The sequence below is a fragment of the Colobus angolensis genome, unplaced genomic scaffold (assembly GCF_000951035.1).
Source record: "Colobus angolensis palliatus isolate OR3802 unplaced genomic scaffold, Cang.pa_1.0 Scaffold472, whole genome shotgun sequence".
In the NCBI taxonomy this organism is placed as follows: Eukaryota; Metazoa; Chordata; class Mammalia; order Primates; family Cercopithecidae; genus Colobus; species Colobus angolensis.
The window spans coordinates 732,306-750,388 of record NW_012118177.1 but is presented as its reverse complement, the minus strand read 5'-3'; the positions used below and the strand labels follow the sequence as shown (position 1 = coordinate 750,388).

Below are 18,083 nucleotides of genomic sequence, written 5' to 3'. Positions count from 1 at the left end.
TAAAATATTAAAAGACTGAAAGCTACACAGCAATTATTTTTATGTAAGAACTCTAAAAAGTTCTTGACAAGTTATTATGAGAAACATTTCATCTAGGAATGATTTCTAAGGCAGCATTTGAGTTTCCAAACAGAACTTTCTGTCTCAGAAGGTATATCAGTAAGAGGACTAGAATCTTCTATTTCCAAGAGCATTGGTTTCTCCTGTTCACAACTCAGGTTTGAACTGTCGTTCATTTGAATCTCTTCCCCTTCCAATTCCAAAGATTTATCTGGGGCTGAAGCTACCACTTCTTCGTCTTCATTTCCATGTAGAAAGCCACAAATCATGTTGGTCAATAGGAGAAATCACTATCCTTTATTTGCAGCCATTCCACCTCACCTGTTTTCTTCTCCTTCCTTCTTCTCTGTCAGAAGAGTTCTTGTCATGCTGAGCTTCTTCATTGTATGACATTTATATTTTAGCACTGTTTTATTATTGCCTTCTGTATCATCATGTTCAACATTTTCTTCAAATATAACACAGGTCCCAAGAGTGTCTTCATACTCCCCAGCAAAGACACAGCTGTCCACTTGCAGAATGGGCCTCTCAGTGTCAGTGCCCAAAACCTTGCATTTATTTTCACATTTGAGAGAAAGCCTGAATCAATACTTCCTGATAATTCCACTAGAACCAACTGCTCCTCGTCTTCCTCCTTTTCTTTTTTATTTATTTATTTATTTATTTATTTATTTATTTATTATACTTTAAGTTCTAGGGTACATGTGCATAACGTGCAGGTTTGTTACATATGTATACTTGTGCCATGTTGGTGTGCTGCACCCATCAACTCGTCAGCACCCATCAATTCATCATTTATATCAGGTATAACTCCCCAATGCAATCCCTCCCCCCTCCCCTCCTCCCCATGATAAGCCCCAGTGTGTGATGTTCCCCTTCCCGAGTCCAAGTGATCTCCGTCCTCCAGACCCCGCTAGTTGGCCACCGCCTTGGTCCGCGTTGCCTCGCCTCCTAGTCACTGGCCACGCCCTCCCGGAGCCACCATCTTGAGTACGGGCCCTGCATTCTCTTTTAAGGCATTTCTGATAATCAGCAATTTAAAAACCCTAGTTGTTATCTCCAACTGTCAATTTAACTAATGGTTCTTTCACTATCCATTATAAAGCTCCATGTTAACAAACATCTGCACATAGATATCCCAAAGGCTCAAATTAAACTTGTCTAAAACTAAACTCATTATTTTCATATTCTCTGGGCTCTCCCAGATCTGTAACTCCCTTTCTTTTTCTCAGCAAAAGACTACTGCTATTTACTCAGGAATCTAAAGCAGGCTATTTCTATTTATTCAGTAAGTGATGATGATTATAATGCTTAAATAGCTTTGAATCCTTTGTCTTCACTAGTTTCCCACTACCACATCCCTATTTCAGGCTTTCTTCGTCCCCCACCTTGAAAATATAATTTTTTTCAGGTTTATGAAAAACATCAGCTCCTTGTCCATACCTTATTTTCTTACTCCCTAAGGGCAATCACTTTCAATTATTTTAGCTAAATTTTGCAACTATTTATTTGTATAATTTTAAAGATCATGTAGTGTTACTTTTTAGTTTTTCCATATTAGGCCTTCTCTACTGACTTTCCAAAATGGGTGGAGGGGAGGATTTAACTCTTTTATATCATATATACATATATATATACACACACACACACATTTTCCTCATCCTAATATGTATATATTATAAATTTCATGTAGATCAATATTTAATAGTTGAATTATGATTGCATAAATGTTATTTGCAGCCTGGCCATGTAGCATACTATATTATGTCTTCTTCCTTTTACAAGTTTTATTTTCCTTTGAATCTTATTTCTTTATTTGCTTAGTTTTCTATATACTTTCAATAATTTATTCTTTAAGTCCCTGCTTTTACTTTAAATCTATCAGTTGCATCTTTGATTGATCTCTGCCAGAGTCCTCTGATCTCTATATTACAATCCGTAATTGTTGCTTTCTTGGTCTGCTGCTCAGCTATGGTCTCCCTTCTATAGCATTCTTGTATTGTCTCTACTCTTTGTTGGTTCTCCAGTTTCATGGCTCTTACTTACACTTCTGTTTCTTGGTTTATTCCCTTGTTTCTGATATAGCACATATTCTAGCAGTTTCCAGAAAGAGTGCATAGGAAGTAAACTTTTTGAGACCTTGCCTGTCTGAAAAGGTATTTATTCTACCCTCACATCTAATAGATAATATTGGGTATTGAATTTTAGCTTGGAAATAATTTTCCCTGGAACTTTTGAAGAAGTTGTTCTGTTGTTTTCTAACTTTGAAGGCCGTTTTGATTCCTGAACCTCATGTGAACTTTTCATTGTGTTTTTCAATGGAAGGTTTTAGGATCTTCCTCAAAATACTGAGATATCAGATGATGCGTTTTGGTATGGATCTGTTTCATCCTCTGAGCCCACTATTGTTGATTCAAGGAATTCATTTCTTTCAGTTTGACTCTATTTTCTTGAATTAAGTTTTTGCTCATTCTTTCTGGAAATACTCTTTTTCTGATATTTGATGCCGTGGACTGATCTAAATTTAATTTCTCTCCTATTTTCTCGTTATATTTTTGTTAAATTTTCTGGGGTATGTACTCAAGTTTTGTCTTTCTAATGATCTTTGATTTCTGCTATAAGTTTAATTTTGCAAGAGCTTGTTGTGTTGTTTATGATTACATATATGTACTTTGTAAATAGCACCCTGTTCTTATTTCATGAATTCAGTATTATCTCTTTGAGGATATTAATGATTTTTAAAATGTATATTTTATTCTTTCTGGAGTATTTCTTTTAGCTTTCTTTATATTTCTGTTTTGTTTCAGTCTTTCTCATGTTAGAGGCTTTCCTCAAATATCTGGTGATTCTTGGTTGTCCATTTATATTCAAGAATGATACACTGAAAAGTTTTGTAGGTGGGGCTTGTTAACTTACTATTATAGGATAATTTGGCTAGACCTTTTCATTGGGGGACCTCTAACTGTTATCTTCAGGATTTATCTCTTTAGCTGGTCAAATTCTCTGGGGAAGAAACTTCCAGCTCCTGGCTAGAGATAAGCCTGGTGTTAAGCCAGTGTTCTGAGAACTGTTGGAGAAGAGACTGCAGGCTCTATTCAGTTTGTAGGCTTTCACTTTATCCCTTGTATAACTTTGACTTAATTCCTGTTTTGGTACAGAATACTTGCCCTCTGCTCTGCCTGGTGTCCCTGATCCACAGCTTATTTGGTTTACCCTCTCCAAAGGAAAATTATCTCCAGGAATTGGGTAGGGAGAATTGCCCAGATGTAGGATGTGGAAGAGAGGAGGGGTCTGTTTCTTATACTTTCACAATTCTGTTTTTAGCTCCACTTTCAACACCACTTTGAATTACTTAGCTCTACTAATTCCAGATTCTTTCTAGAGTTCTCTTGTACAAATCCAGTTACAAATTTCATAGTTTTTTTGTTGTGTCCTTTTCTTGTTTTTGTCCTTATGATTTTATGCTTTTGTCTTTTTCTTCTTCTTTTAAAAATATCTTTACTGCTATTTTACAAATGTTTTGAAATGGAGCAGTGGTAAATGCATTTGCTTGATCTCTAACTGGTGACCTTAGTGGTCTCCTCCCCCTAGTCTTACCCCATTCTAATTCACTTTCACAATACTGTCAAGATGATCTTGATAAAGTCACACTCTATTCTAGCCATCTCTTTATTAAAACCCTTCACTAGTTCCCATTGCCCAATGATAAATTTGATTCTTTGCATAATATACAAAGTACCCTGCATAATCTAACCCCTACCTGGTTCTCTAGCCTCATTTCGAAGAAGTATTTATGGTTTTCTAAACACCTGATGTTATTTCCTCTTCTGTATTTTCGGATGTTCAGTTTCTTTTGCCTGGAGTACTCTACCCCATCATCGTCTGCCTGGTAGCTGCTTCCATGTCAAGATGGTTTATGAAGCCTTCCTTGACTTCGTTGGCTCATCATTCTAGTAGTTGTTTATCCCCTTCTCTGTATCCATGCTGTGTTCTACCTAATGTAGTATTAGCATTTATCATATAACATTTTAGTTATTTTCATGTCTGTTTACTGGAATTTGAGCTTCTTGATAGAGATAATATCTTAATTATTTTTGTATCTTCAGAATTTAGCAATGCCCAGCATGAGCATTGCCATATGTTGGGGTCCAATATATGGTTTCAATTTATTTGTCGCCTGATATTTACACAGCATACTGTATTTAGCTTTTGGTGGAGAAAGAGATACAAAGCTACAGACATGTGTACATGACCATCTTTCCATGTTATTAAACATTCTACATTTTAATGGCTGCTAAATATTGCATTATATGGATATACCGTAGTTTGTTTAGTTAATAGCCCATTGTTAGGTATTAGTTAATGTTTCAAACTTTTTGCTGTTTTAAATCATGCTGTAGTAACAACCTAGCTGGAGGTAAATTTTAAAGTGTACATCCATGATTACTGGACATAAAGTAAATTCTTAGAAGTTAAAATGCTAAATCAGTAGTAATGTTTGTTTTAAAAGCTTTTGGTATATATCCTTCCAGGTAGGTTGTACTAATTTATATTTTCACCAGAAATTCATTAGGGGGGACCCATTTTTCTGTACTCTTTCCAGTACCACTCCTGTAATCACTACCACCACCACCACCATGATGATCATTCTTTGCCAAGATTTATAGGTTAAAATAATATATTCCTGGTTGAGTGTGCATTCCTCTGGTTACTATTGAGGTTGAGTATTTCTAAAATGTTTATAAATAATTTGTGTGTCATTTTATAAGGTGCCTATTTGTGTCTTTAACTATTTTCCTGTCTGGATGTTTTTTTCTCTCACTGCCTCAATTTTTTTCTAGGAGAAATGAGAGATATACTATATAGCATTGTTTATGAAAGTACATTGTGTTCTTTGACAATGAATTTAATCTCATCTAATAATTTTTATCTGTATAACTTAAAATTTTTTTAAAGCATTAATTACAGTTTCTAGAAATCTGTGTTTGGGTTTAATGACTAAATCTCTTTGCATAATCTTTTTTGAATCTTCACCTAAAGTATTTGCAAAAGGCTAAGTTGAAGAAAACATCTGTCTCCAAAACAGAATGACACTGGCTGGAAGCAGCTTCACCAAAATCTTTTGAGAATAACAAATAATTGTTTTAAAATATTTTTAAATACACAAATATACCACCTTAACCAATAGCCATTTAGTTAGGCCTATAGAGTTGTACAGACATTAAACAATCCAGTGTTAGAACACATTTGTTACCGCCAAAATTTTCTCTTGGCCATTTGCAGTTATTCCCCATTTCTATCCCAAACCCCATGCAACCACTAATCTACTTTCTGTCTTTATAGATTTGCCTTTTCTGGAGAGTTTACATAGATTGAATCATATTATATGTGGCCTTTTGTGTCTGGTTTCTTTCATTTAGCATATTTTCAAGGTTCATCTATGTTGTAATATGTATCAGTACTTAATTCCTTTTTATTGCTATGTATCATTTCATTGTACAGTTATACCATATTTTGTTTATCCATTCATCAGTTGATGAACATTTCTTTTTTTTTTTTATTATACTTTAAGTTCTAGAGTACATGTGCACAACGTGCAAGTTTGTTACATATGTATACATGTGCCATGTTGGTGTGCTGCACCCATTAACTCTTCATTTACATTAGGTATATCTCCTAATGCTATCCCTCCCCCCTCCCCCCACCCCACAACAGGCCCCGGTGTGTGATGTTCCGCTTCCTGTGTCCAAGTGATCTCATTGTTCAATTCCCACCTATGAGTGAGAACATGCGGTATTTGGTTTTCTGTTCTTGCAATAGTTTGCTGGGAATGATGGTTTCCAGCTGCATCCATGTCCCTACAAAGGACATGAACTCATCCTTTTTAATGGCTGCATAGTATTCCATGGTGTATATGTGCCACATTTTCTTAATCCAGTCTGTCACAGATGGACATTTGGGTTGATTCCAAGTCTTTGCTATTGTGAATAGTGCCGCAATAAACATACGTGTGCATGTGTCTTTGTAGTAGAATAATTTATAATCCTTTGGGTATATACCCAGTAGTGGGATGGCTGGGTCATATGGTACATCTAGTTCTAGATCCTTGAGGAATCGCCATACTGTTTTCCATAATGGTTGAACTAGTTTACAATCCCACCAAGAGTGTAAAAGTGTTCCTATTTCTCCACATCCTCTCCAGCACCTGTTGTTTCCTGATTTTTTAATGATGGCCATTCTAACTGGTGTGAGATGGTATCTCATTGTGGTTTTGATTTGCATTTCTCTGATGGCGAGTGATGATGAGCGTTTTTTCATGTGTCTGTTGGCTGTATGAATGTCTTCTTTTGAGAAGTGTCTGTTCATATCCCTTGCCCACTTTTTGATGGGGTTGTTTTTTTCTTGTAAATTTGATTGAGTTCTTTATAGGTTCTGGATATTAGCCCTTTGTGAGATGAGTAGATTGCAAAAATTTTCTCCCATTCTGTAGGTTGCCTGTTCACTCTGATGGTAGTTTCTTTTGCTGTGCAGAAGCTCTTTAGTTTAATTAGATCCCATTTGTCAATTTTGGCTTTTGTTGCCGTTGCTTTTGGTGTTTTAGACATGAGGTCCTTGCCCATGCCTATGTCCTGAATGGTATTACCTAGGTTTTCTTCTAGGGTTTTTGTGGTTTTAGGTCTAACATTTAAGTCTCTAATCCATCTTGAATTAATTTTCGTATAAAGAGTAAGGAAAGGATCCAGTTTTAGCTTTCGAATTATGGCTAGCCAATTTTCCCAGGACCATTTCTTTTTTCTTTTTTTTTTTTTTTTTTGAGATAGAGTTTCTTTCTTGTCACCCAGACTGGAGTGCAATGGCACAATCTCAGCTCACTGCATCCTCCACCTCCCGGGTTCAAATGATTCACCTGCCTCAGCCTCTTGAGTATCTGGGACTACAGGCACCTACCACAACACCTGGCTAATTGTTGTATTTTTAGTAGATACAGGGTTTCACAATGTTGGCCAGGCTGGTCTCGAACTCCTGATCTCAGGTGATCTTCTTGCCTCGGCCCCCCAAAGTACTGGGATTACAGGTGTGAAGCACGGCACCCAGCCTCTTGTTGTTTATTAAAATACAGTTTTAGCGCTTACATTTAGATTGATAATCCATCTTGAGTTGATTTTTGTATATAGTTAAAGGTGGGGGTTTGATTTCATTTGGATGTAGATATCCAGTCGTCCCAGAGCCATTTGTTGAAAAAGATTATGATTTCTATCATTGAATTGCCTTAGTAACTTTTAAGGTTTTATTTTTGGACTTTGTTTCTGTTTCATTGATCTCTGTGGCTATTATATGCCCATATCATGCTGTCTTGTTTACTTGATTAAGTTTTAAAATCAGATAGTGTTAAGTCCTACAGTTTGTTCTTATTTTTCAAGATTGTTTTTTTCTGGATCCTTTGCCTCTCCATATACATTTAAAATAAGCTTGTCTATTTCTATAAAAAGAACCTGCTAGAATTTTCATAGGGATTACATTGAATCTGTAGATCAGTTTGTGGAGAATTGCCATCTTAACAATAGCAAGTCTTTCAATCCATGAACATGGAATATATCTCCACTTATTTGGATATTCTTTAGTTTTTCTTAGCAATTTTTTTAATTGTCAATGTACAGGTCTTATACTTCATTTGTTAAGTTTATTCCTAAGTATTATAATTCTTTTTGACGCTATTGTGAATGAAATTGCTTTCTTATTTTCATATTGTTTAGTACAATTATTTTTTAATAATGTCCATATGTGTATGCCATATTTAATATGCTGGCAGGAACCAGTCAATCACTGATGCTTGTCATGGGAACAAAATTCTGGGCATTAAGTACCTAGGTGCAGATTTTGCCCTTAAAGAATGAAAGTCTTAAAAAATTAAAGTATGTTAATACAGAAATAGTCTTGGGAATTCAATTAGAAGACATGACAAAATGCTAATATTAAGGCTCTCTTAATATTGCTGACTTGTATTTCTTGATAGTTTATTGATTTTTAAAAATCGTTATAAATGTACCCCTTTGCATTTAATATGTATCAATCAGCAAATTACTAGAATGTGCTTATGTTGACACTTCTGATCTCAAGTTAATGGTTTGTTGTAGTGCTCATCTGTGCTTCCATCATATTAAAAATGTTATTTAGGGGAAAAAATTGCACCCCGCAGTTAGTTATTACAATAAAAAGGAGATATATTTTGCCAGGCACAACATACTGTTTTTCTGGCCTTTTAGAGACAGCCAGCATTGAAATCACTGTCCTTAAAGCATGATCTTGCAGAATGTCTTTATAAGATAAAATGAGGTATTATACTTTAAAAACTGGGTAACATTAGGGTTTTTCTAATTAGGTGAAGAAAATTTAAGTATATTACAGCTGGCCCTTGAACAATGGAGGGTTTAAGGGTGCTAATCCCCACACAGTAAAAAAACAAATATAACTTTTGACTCCCCAAAACTTAACTACAAATAGCCTACTGCTGATGGAAGCCTTACCACTAACATAGTCGATTAACACGTATTTTGCATGTTATATGTATTATTATATACTGTATTCTCATGATAAAGTAAGCTAGATAAAAAGAAAATGTTGTCAAGAAAATCATAAGGAAGAAAGGAAGAAAAAAAAACATTTACCAGTTTTTAAGTGGAATTGGATCATCATAAAGTTCTTCATCCTCGTCATCTTCATGTTGAACAGGGTGAGGAGGAGGAGGAGAGGGTGGTCTTGTCTCAAGTGTGGCAGAAGTGGAAGAAAATTCATGTATAGTGAATTTGCACAGTTTAAACCTATGTTGTCCAAGAGTCAACTGTACATTGTTTAAAGTTTTTAGTGCTTCTCTTGTAAATTCTTTTTCTTCTTGGGCACCAGTTATGGCTTATTCACTAGTAACCATTAATGGATACTAAAACAAATGACCAAGTTTATTTGTGCATGTTAATAGAAAAACTCAGAGTATCATGCTTATTTCAACAGCTTAGTTTTACTAGCAGAAAGTTACTGCTTCATATGGTAAAATTAATGGTATTTTGTGGTACTCAGCCCCTGAGAAAATTTAAGAACCACCAAGTTAAATAAATCATTATTAGAAAAGAACAGAAATGTAAATATACTCAGTGCACTCATTTGCTTATAGGTAGCTAAGACCCACCAAAACCTATACTCCCAATTTAATGACTACCCTGTATGTCACTTTTAGGGTGTAGTAAGTCAAAAAGCAGTTAACACCTCATTCTAACAAAACATAAATGTCAACTATACAGTTGTTTGCCTGAAAGCTAGGGAGAGCAGGAAAAAACAAAACAAAACAAACAAACAAACAAAGTCTTGTCCATTGTTTTCAGAGTTTCCAAACAGATAGGTAAGTGTTTTTTTCTTATGTGTTTTCTAAAACTTAAAGCTATTGAAATTGCTATGTAAAGTTTTGTTATTCATATGTTGAAAGAAATACGTAAATTATGTTCATGGGACATTTTGGCCTTAGATTAATGATTGTGTGACTTTTTCTCCTATAGACATGCTGGAAGGAAGGTAGAAGAGGTAACACGGGTTTTTGAGGATCATCTTCATAAGGAGCATGCACGCGATGTCAACACTGCTTTTCATTGAATGACCATATCTTCAGCATGTCGTTTCTGGATTATTACCTACAAATTCTGATGTTAAATAGAGTAGTATTTATACTTAATATTTCATCTTGATCATAATGAATTGTGCATCCTTTTTTTTCATTTAAATATTGTACTGTTGAGAATTATACCTTAGTTTTGTTTTTAGTATTAGAAAATCAAAATTATACTAACCCCTTTGTCCAGACAGCAACCTCTTAGATGTTGACCCTGTATGTGTAATTTATGTCTTACTCTCCCTGGCATCAGTACACATCATCTTTCTCACTCCAGTTGAATCGTAGGGTGATGTTTGCCAAAAGTACATGCCAACCTATATAGTGCTAGATACTGTAAAGTCTCTTCTCAAAGGAACCTACTGTCTAGTTTGAGATATAATTAATGCTTGTCTGTATAAAAACAATATAGATAATATAAAGAAGTACATTATGAGTTATAGAAAGTGTGTTATAGAGATTCAGAGCAGGGAGGAAAAGTTAGGGTAGATTATTATTAAAAGGTTAAGGAAAAGTAAGTTTCAAGGAATTCGGTTATTTTTAATGTATGGATATACTGGCATTTTATTTGGTTTTAGCATATGATTTATAGTTGGTGATTTCTGTGTATTTGTTTGCTTTTTTTTTTTTCTTTTTTTTTTTTTTAATAAGCCTTGTTCTTAGGTTTGGAACAGTCTGGTCTCCTGTGTTTCATGTTTCACCTAAGTCATAAATAAAGGTAATGTCCTGAAAAAAAAAAACACGTAATACTGAAGTTAACTATTAAAATTCTTAAGTGGATGGAGCTCAGTCACCTAGAATTTATTGAGCTAAATTTTCTGTTGTACTGATTGCACGCGACCATCCTGGCAGGTACACATTACACGAAGAAATATTTTTGAAATGAATATTAGCAATGATCAGTCTTATGAGCAGACTAAATGCCAAAATTGACATGGACTCTTTTTTTTCTACTCAAACTTTTCCAAGCAGCAGCTTCTTATCCAGTAAGTTTTTGTAACCACACAGAATTATAGAATGTGAAAGTAATACAGAACTCGTATAATCTTGTGGATGATTTCTGTAGATAAACACAACTTTTAAGTATAATCTTTAGTACTCTCTAATTTTTCAGTTCAGTATTATTACTCTTATACCCTAGATAATAGTAATACTAAAGACATATTTTCCCATTGCTTTTGGAGATTCAACTCTTGTAAAGTAGCCTGTGTACAAGTTCTACATTCAGTAATGAGAATATAGTGTATCACAGGAAACAGTGACTCTAGTCTTGTTCCTGCCTAATTAACTGGACAAATAATTTCATCTTGGGCATTATCTTTGTCCATAAATGAAAAAGTTGGATCATATTAGGGTTTCCCAAACTGTTTTGTGAGAAGAAACTGGTTTTCATTTCTCTGAAGTTTTGAGATTCCTTTATGTCTTTTCACTGTGAGTAGAGTGCTTACTCTATATTTCCTAAGTAAAATAAAGAAAAAGGAAACTACAGTACTGCTTATACTATCTTATTGTTACATTATATTCAGTGGGAATTCTAGCCAGAGGATGGCAACTGGCTTCTAGATTGATCTAGTAATGCTATTAAGACTTACAGGGTGATCTCAGTGTACCGTCTGGAATTGTACATTGGACTAAATCATCTCTAAGATTCTTTCTGACCGTTTCTAACATGTAAAGAAATGATATTGTTGAACAAATTTTTTGTTTGTTTGTTTTTTGAGACAGGGTCTTGCTCTGTCACCTAAGCTAGAATGCAGTGGCATGATCTCAGCTCACTGCAACCCCTGCCTGCTGGGCTGAAGCGATTCTCCTACCTTAGCCTACCAAGTAGTTGGGACTACAGGTGCACACCACCACACCTGGCTAATTTTTGAGTTTTTTGTAGATACGGGTTTTTGCCATATTACCCAGGCTGGTCTTGAACTCCTGGGCTCAAAGGACCCACCCGCCTTGGCCTCCCAAAGTGCCAGGATCACAGGCGTGAGCCACTGTGCCCAGCCACATTGAACAAATCTTAATTAAAAGGTCAGAAATATAGAAATAAGCTATTTTTTACCAGCAATGTTAAAGCACCATTTATGTTAGGCACTGGAGTCTTCAGCCCCGTGTAACCATTGTTAACCAGCTGACATATTAGCTGAAGAATTCTTAAAGTGTTGACACTATCCCAGTACATACCCATTTTTTAATCCTTTGAAAAGATGCTATATTTGTTTCTATAACAGCATTTACGCTATTTCGTTTGGGAAATTTGAAAGACTTGCACAGTTGTTTACTTTTTTTTTTTTTTTTTGAGATGGAGTCTTGCTCTGTTGCCCAGGCTGGAGTGCAGTGGCACGATCTCCGCTCACTGCAAGCTCCGCCTCCCGGGTTCACGCCACTCTCCTTCCTCAGCCTCCCGAGTAACTGGGACTACAGATGCCCGCCACCACGCCCGGCTAATTTTTTGTATTTTTAGTAGAGATGGGGTTTCACCATGTTAGCTAGGATGGTCTCTATCTCCTGACCTCATGATCCGCCTGCCTCGGCCTCCCAAAGTGCTGGGATTACAAGCGTGAGCTACCGCGCCCGGCCCAGTTTACTCTTGATGTTAGATGGTGAGTAGATTCAAGAGAAGATTTTTGGTTTTAACATCTTCTTCCATATCTTGGACTCATAACTGCTTCATAATGTAGTCTTCAGAAGCGTGCCACAAACAAAGCACCTAAAAAGGACAAACCCAAAAAATGTGTCTCTGTTAAGAATGAGCTTCTGGATTAATTAAACTAACCTTGTTGAATTGTCAGAAAGACAAATGAGGCATATTTTTCGGTTTGTCATAAATTCTTCTAGGGGTAAAATTGTGAAATTAGGTAGGATCTCTGTGCCCATGTATAACATCTAGAGATCTCCAAGGCTTTGTATACACTGTCTGATGTCCTTTTAAGCTGGGGAGAAGGATGTTGGGGGAAACAGAATAGCTATTATTACACAGTTAACACGTTTGGCAGAATTAGAAATGGCCTGGTTTTCTTTTTAGTATAATTTTCTGAATGTCTTTTTGTACCTATCACTTGCATTGGTTACAGTTATACACAGGTATGTAGAGTACTTCTTATGACCTTGCTTTCCAGTTGTAATTCCTCAGCTATGTGAATATGTATCTTAGCTATTCATTTTCCACTCATCCCACCTAGTGGATTTGCAATGTAGTGTGTATCATTTCAATATCAATAGGCTATATGTTTATTAGAAGTTGTACACAAGTTTGGTGTGATGGTTGGTGTAATATTTGTTCCACCCTTTGCCACCATCCCAGAGGATAAGCACACTAGCAACCTTGGTGTATTTTTCCATTTCCTTGTCAATTCCTTGTCAATGTATCAATTTGGACAGATTGGTTGAGCCACAAAATTCAGCTCTACCACTGTATAGGATTTACCTGGTGCAGGCGATGATGTGACCCCCATTTTGTTTATACTTATATTCAGTTCATGTTCTGTGCCAAAGCTACAAAGTGGTACATGTTATGCCTGCAGTCATTCACCTTTATGCTTCAAGAGCACAGTTATTTGCATATGATAGGTCTTAGGTAGCTCACCATGACATTTTCAATCTGATAGAAGTTCTCAGGACAGGAAATTCTACAATGTTTTTCAGTAGCTGCTTTTTGGTCCTTTGCTCTAACTTGAGCATGGCAATACAAAGCAGTTTGAATAAGTCTAAATCTACTGATTAACATTTGACTGTTTACTCATAGATTACCACTCAATCATGGAATAACTTTAAAACCATACCTTTGTATATGCTTGACAGTCACCCTATTCTTAGGAGGTATCCCCATTTTACAGATGAGAAAACTAGCCTAGACCAGTTAAAGAAACTTACTGAAACCCACAGTCTAGTAACTTACCAGAGCAAAAATTCAAGTCCAGATTGCCTCTAAAACCCTGTTGTGCTATACTGTCAACTGAGAAGTGAGATTCAAATCCAAGTAGTATGCCCCGCCCCCCACCATTACCTACAATCTTTTCTTCTTTGACTCCTTGAGATGTAAGAGGGTTTCTCTTTAATTAAAAAGGTATTGACTAGGTAATGTGGTCATGGGTTCAAAATTCAAAGGGCACAAAAAGATACAGTGAAGAATTATTTCTGCCCTTGTCCCTCAGCCATCCAGTTCCCCTACCTGGAGGCATTCACTCATCATTTGTCTGTAAGTTCTCCCAAAGATATTTTGTGCATATACAAGCAAACACATATATGTAAGTTTTTAAGTGACTAGAGCTCCCCTTTTTATGCAAATAGAAGCATAGTATACACATGGTTCTGCATCTTGCTATTGCACTAACTATATTTTGGAGATTGTTCAGTAGCAGTTTGTAGAGAACTTCGTCATCTTTGTAACTGCTACATAGTTTTTCACTGAATGATATATTTTCATAGTATGTTCTTGGATATTTTCATTTCTGTTTTTATAAACAATGTTGCAAGGAATGATAGTAGGTTAGAGGATATATAGTATTGAGGACTCTATTCATAACTGAATTGCTGCTTTAAAGGGAATGTACATTTATGATTTTAGTAGTATCCTCATTTGCCCCCAATAGATGTTGTACCAATTTATATTCCTACCACTAGTGTATTGAGAGCACCTGTTTCCCCACAATCTCAATAAAACAAGTGTGTTATCAAACTTTTGGATCTTTCCCAGTCTGTTAGGTGAAAAATGGTACTTTAGTGTACTTTTAAAAACAAACTTTAAGTTTTAGAACAGTTTTAGTTACAGAAAGGTTGCATAGTACAAAGTGCCACATACCTGCAACTCAGTTTCCCTTGCATAACTCTGATACATTTGTCACAGCTAACGAACCTTGTTATTAACTAAAGAGCATAGTTCATTCACATTTCCTTAGTTTTTACCTCATGTCTTTTTTTCTGTTCCAGGATCCCATCCAAGATACTGCATTACTTTAGTCATCATGACTCCTTTGGTTCCTTTTGTCTGTGACAGATTCTCATGTTTTTGATGACCTTGCTATTTTTAAGGAGTACTGGTAGTGCACTTTAAAATTTGTGAGATTGGACATCTTTTCATACACTTAAAGACATTTGCATTTCCATTTCTCGGAACTAAGAGCCCATGCTTTTAACCACTATACTATACCTCTTTCTTGATTCACCATAATTATCAGTAAAACATTTGTGAACCTGAATACACACAGACTTCTGATTCTAAGTGGAGAAAACTCTCAAGTATCTGTTACAGATAGAGGAGAACCATTAGTACAGGTGATATAGTCAGACTCGTGTCTGATGACTCTGGCTACATCATGAAGGATGAAGCAGAGGCTCGACTGGAAACGGTAGGTAGGCTGGATAAATCCTTGAAAGAAAAGCAGTGTTGATAAGAAGTTCAAAGGAAATTACAGAAGAGCCAGGAATTAGTGGTAATGAATGAGAGAATCAAAAAGTCAAAGGTGACTCGGTTTTTTGAGCTGTATATTTTGGGTCTTCTTTTGAACCTAGATGAGAAATTCGAAATAAATATTTGGACAATGTTCAGCATACCTGTCACTCGAGACCTACTTTCTCTTTCTGTTGCCATAGCTCTGTGCTACTACAATTCCCAGAGCCCCATGCTCCATCACAATCTCCTTCGAGTCCGCCGCGCGGAGTTCTGGGACTTGAGGTCCGCGGCCTATTTACGCAAGTTGGAGGTAGGGGCCTGTGGAAACATGAAGAGGTAAGGACTTGTCTAAAGAGCAGGCGGCAAGGGGAGCTCTGTTCTACCTTTTCTTTTGAAAATGGCTTCAATTGCTTTCTGGTCTGGGTATTGCACGTTCTCGGGATGCGATTTCGTGGGAGCGGGAAGACGACAAAGGAGACGGGAGGAGGGGAGACGGGCTGAACAGGCCTGCAGAGCGAAGGTCAGGAAGGGCTGCCACCGGGCCCGGCTGCTGTGGGAATGCTCTCCCGGCACGGGCTCCGGGAGCTGGCCGGATGCTGCGGCCACGTCGTTTCACACGGACCCAGCTAGGCAAAAGGGTTTGAGGCTGACCAATTCCCGGCGCCGGAGATGAAGGTACCTCGGGCCAACCCCTCTTCGTCCTCCCCTACCTCCACCTCCACCTGAGAAAGACTCGGGGCCAGCGTATTTATTTGCAACGTCTGTGTGTTGGAGACTACTTGCTCGGTCCCCAAAACCATATAGCGCTTTCCAATCTTAAAGGAGCGGTACTTTGTTTCTAAATGTAGAGGACAGCACCAAAGCGGTTGGATTTTTGGGATGGGGGGAGGGGAGGTGGAAGGCATTGCTGGGCTCAGTTCCCCTTACTGGTCCTGAGGTAAATGGCTGCTTGAGCTTTAAATGGCCCGAGCCTCCCAACTATTGACAGGCTTAAATTAATTTTTAGATTCACGCTGCAAGTAGAATCATCACTCTGGAATAGTGCAGTGCGTTTAAAATTCTTACTGATATGTTTTCCTGCACTGTCAGTTCCTTGCATCTTTTAAAAAACCGTTTCTGACTTTCCCTGCCTGAAACTAACCTTTAACGTTTTTTTTTTTTTTACAGTATCTCATCCATGCAAAACAATGTATAATGTATATATACAGCTTAAAGAATAATAAAGGTTCGCATCCACTGCAAGCTTAAGAAATAGGACATTGCCAGTCCCTTAGAAGTCTACTGTGTCTTTTCCCTCCCTTCGTTCCCCCGTGAGGTGACCACTATCCGGAATTTTGCGTTACTAATTCCCTTGCTTTTAAAAAAGCAAATAGTTTCTAGTACATATGAATTTATCCCTAAACAAAATGTTCCTAGTTTTATCTATTTTTCAACTTTACACAAATGGACACATATCATATGAATTTTTCTGTGACTTGCTTTATTTTTTTATTCAACATTTCTTTTTGAGATTCATGTGTGTTGATGTCTAGAAACTTTAAACTTAGTAAGAAGTTTTGGGATTCTAAGTAATAAAAAATTGAGATACTTAAAATGAATTTTTTAACACCTTGGGCCTAAAGATAATTTAGAATTTTCCAAAATAGGGCCAAGTCTTTCTAGAGCCTGGGAATATTGTTTTTAATTATGGGTGTTAGTTTTTCTAGACTTTATCATAACCTCACTAGGAAAGAGCTATTTTATAAGGAAAGTATTTGATATTTGGTTTTTTTCCTGGAGTTAATTCATTTTTTGCATTTTTTTAAATAATCTGTTGTTTCATGCTTGAATGGCCCTGTTATTTCTTTACACTCTAATAAGAGTTTTTAATTACTTAGTTAGCTCTTGCTAGCCATGGCCTAGATTTCTACACAGTGGTGCCCAGGCTATAAAAATGTTATGACCATCTTCATATTTCTTTCTGTATTCTCTCCTTGGAGATCTCCTCCTCAGAACTCCAGATCTTGTTATCACAGATGACTCAAGATTTATACATTCAGCCTCGGACTCTCATCTCTTATTTTCCCTTTAGCCAGTCACTAATGCTGTCCCTTCAGAATCGTGTATTTGAAGTACTCCTGATACTTCATGCTGGCGTTTCTATTGTAAAAGGTACTAGACTCAACATGGCTAAAACAATACTGACTTTCCCTTTCCCAAATCATTTATTCCATCTGGAGATTTGGCTTTCCTTCATTGGTACCATTGTTCTCTCAGTTACACAGACTGAAATTTTGGGATTATCTTTGACTTCCTTGCCTCTGCTTCCAAAAGTCCTCTCTCATCTAACCGTTTCTTTCCATTTTCACTATTACCATTTCAGTCTAGACCTTCATCACCCTATACTTCACTAGTTTCTTTTTTTTTTTTTTTGAGACGGAGTCTCGCTCTGTCGCCCAGGCTGAAGTGCAGTGGCGCGATCTCGGCTCACTGCAAGCTCCGCCTCCCGGGTTTACGCCATTCTGCCTCAGCCTCCGGAGTAGCTGGGACTACAGGCGCCCGCCATCTCGCCCGGCTAGTTTTTTGTAGTTTTTAATAGAGACGGGGTTTCACCGTGTAGGCAGGATGGTCTCAATCTCCTGACCTCGTGATCCACCGTCTCGGCCTCCCAAAGTGCTGAGATTACAGGCTTGAGCCACCGCGCCCGGCCTACTTCACTAGTTTCATAACTAGTTCTTCTTGTTTCTTCCCTTTGAATCTCTATGGCATATTATAACCACATTAATCTGTCTAAACCATCACTTGCACTGTGTCACTTAGCTGCTTGATAAATTACTACTTCTCATTATCCTTCAGTATATATTACTGTCCCTTTGTACTCTCTTTTCCTGTTTTCTTTTTCTTCATCACACACTTGTCAATGTCAGTGTAAGAGTACCGTTCTGAAGTCTTCCTTTACCACCTTTTTCTCCCAATTTTCTCTTCTGTGAATTTCTACTAATT

General features: G+C 36.9%; 2 protein-coding genes and 1 pseudogene across 4 annotated transcripts in view; 2 read left to right on the top strand and 1 right to left on the bottom strand.

Annotated features, from left to right (window-relative positions):
- NUP62CL (nucleoporin 62kDa C-terminal like) overlaps positions 1–10,443 on the top strand; it is an 82,533-nt gene extending 72,090 nt beyond the window's left edge. Inside the window, exon 9 of the mRNA XM_011958715.1 lies at positions 9,606–10,443. The gene's annotated coding sequence lies outside the window, so the exon portion shown is untranslated. The remainder of the gene's footprint in view (positions 1–9,605) is intronic.
- LOC105523762 lies at positions 93–15,299 on the bottom strand (annotated as a pseudogene).
- A 59-nt stretch (positions 15,300–15,358) lies between these two features.
- Positions 15,359–18,083, top strand: part of RBM41 (RNA binding motif protein 41) — a 56,097-nt gene continuing 53,372 nt past the window's right edge. For all 3 annotated transcript variants that reach the window (XM_011958713.1, XM_011958712.1, XM_011958711.1), the window contains exon 1: positions 15,359–15,437. In XM_011958713.1, the coding sequence (XP_011814103.1) occupies positions 15,430–15,437 (8 nt within the window). In that variant the 5' untranslated portion in view covers positions 15,359–15,429. The remainder of the gene's footprint in view (positions 15,438–18,083) is intronic.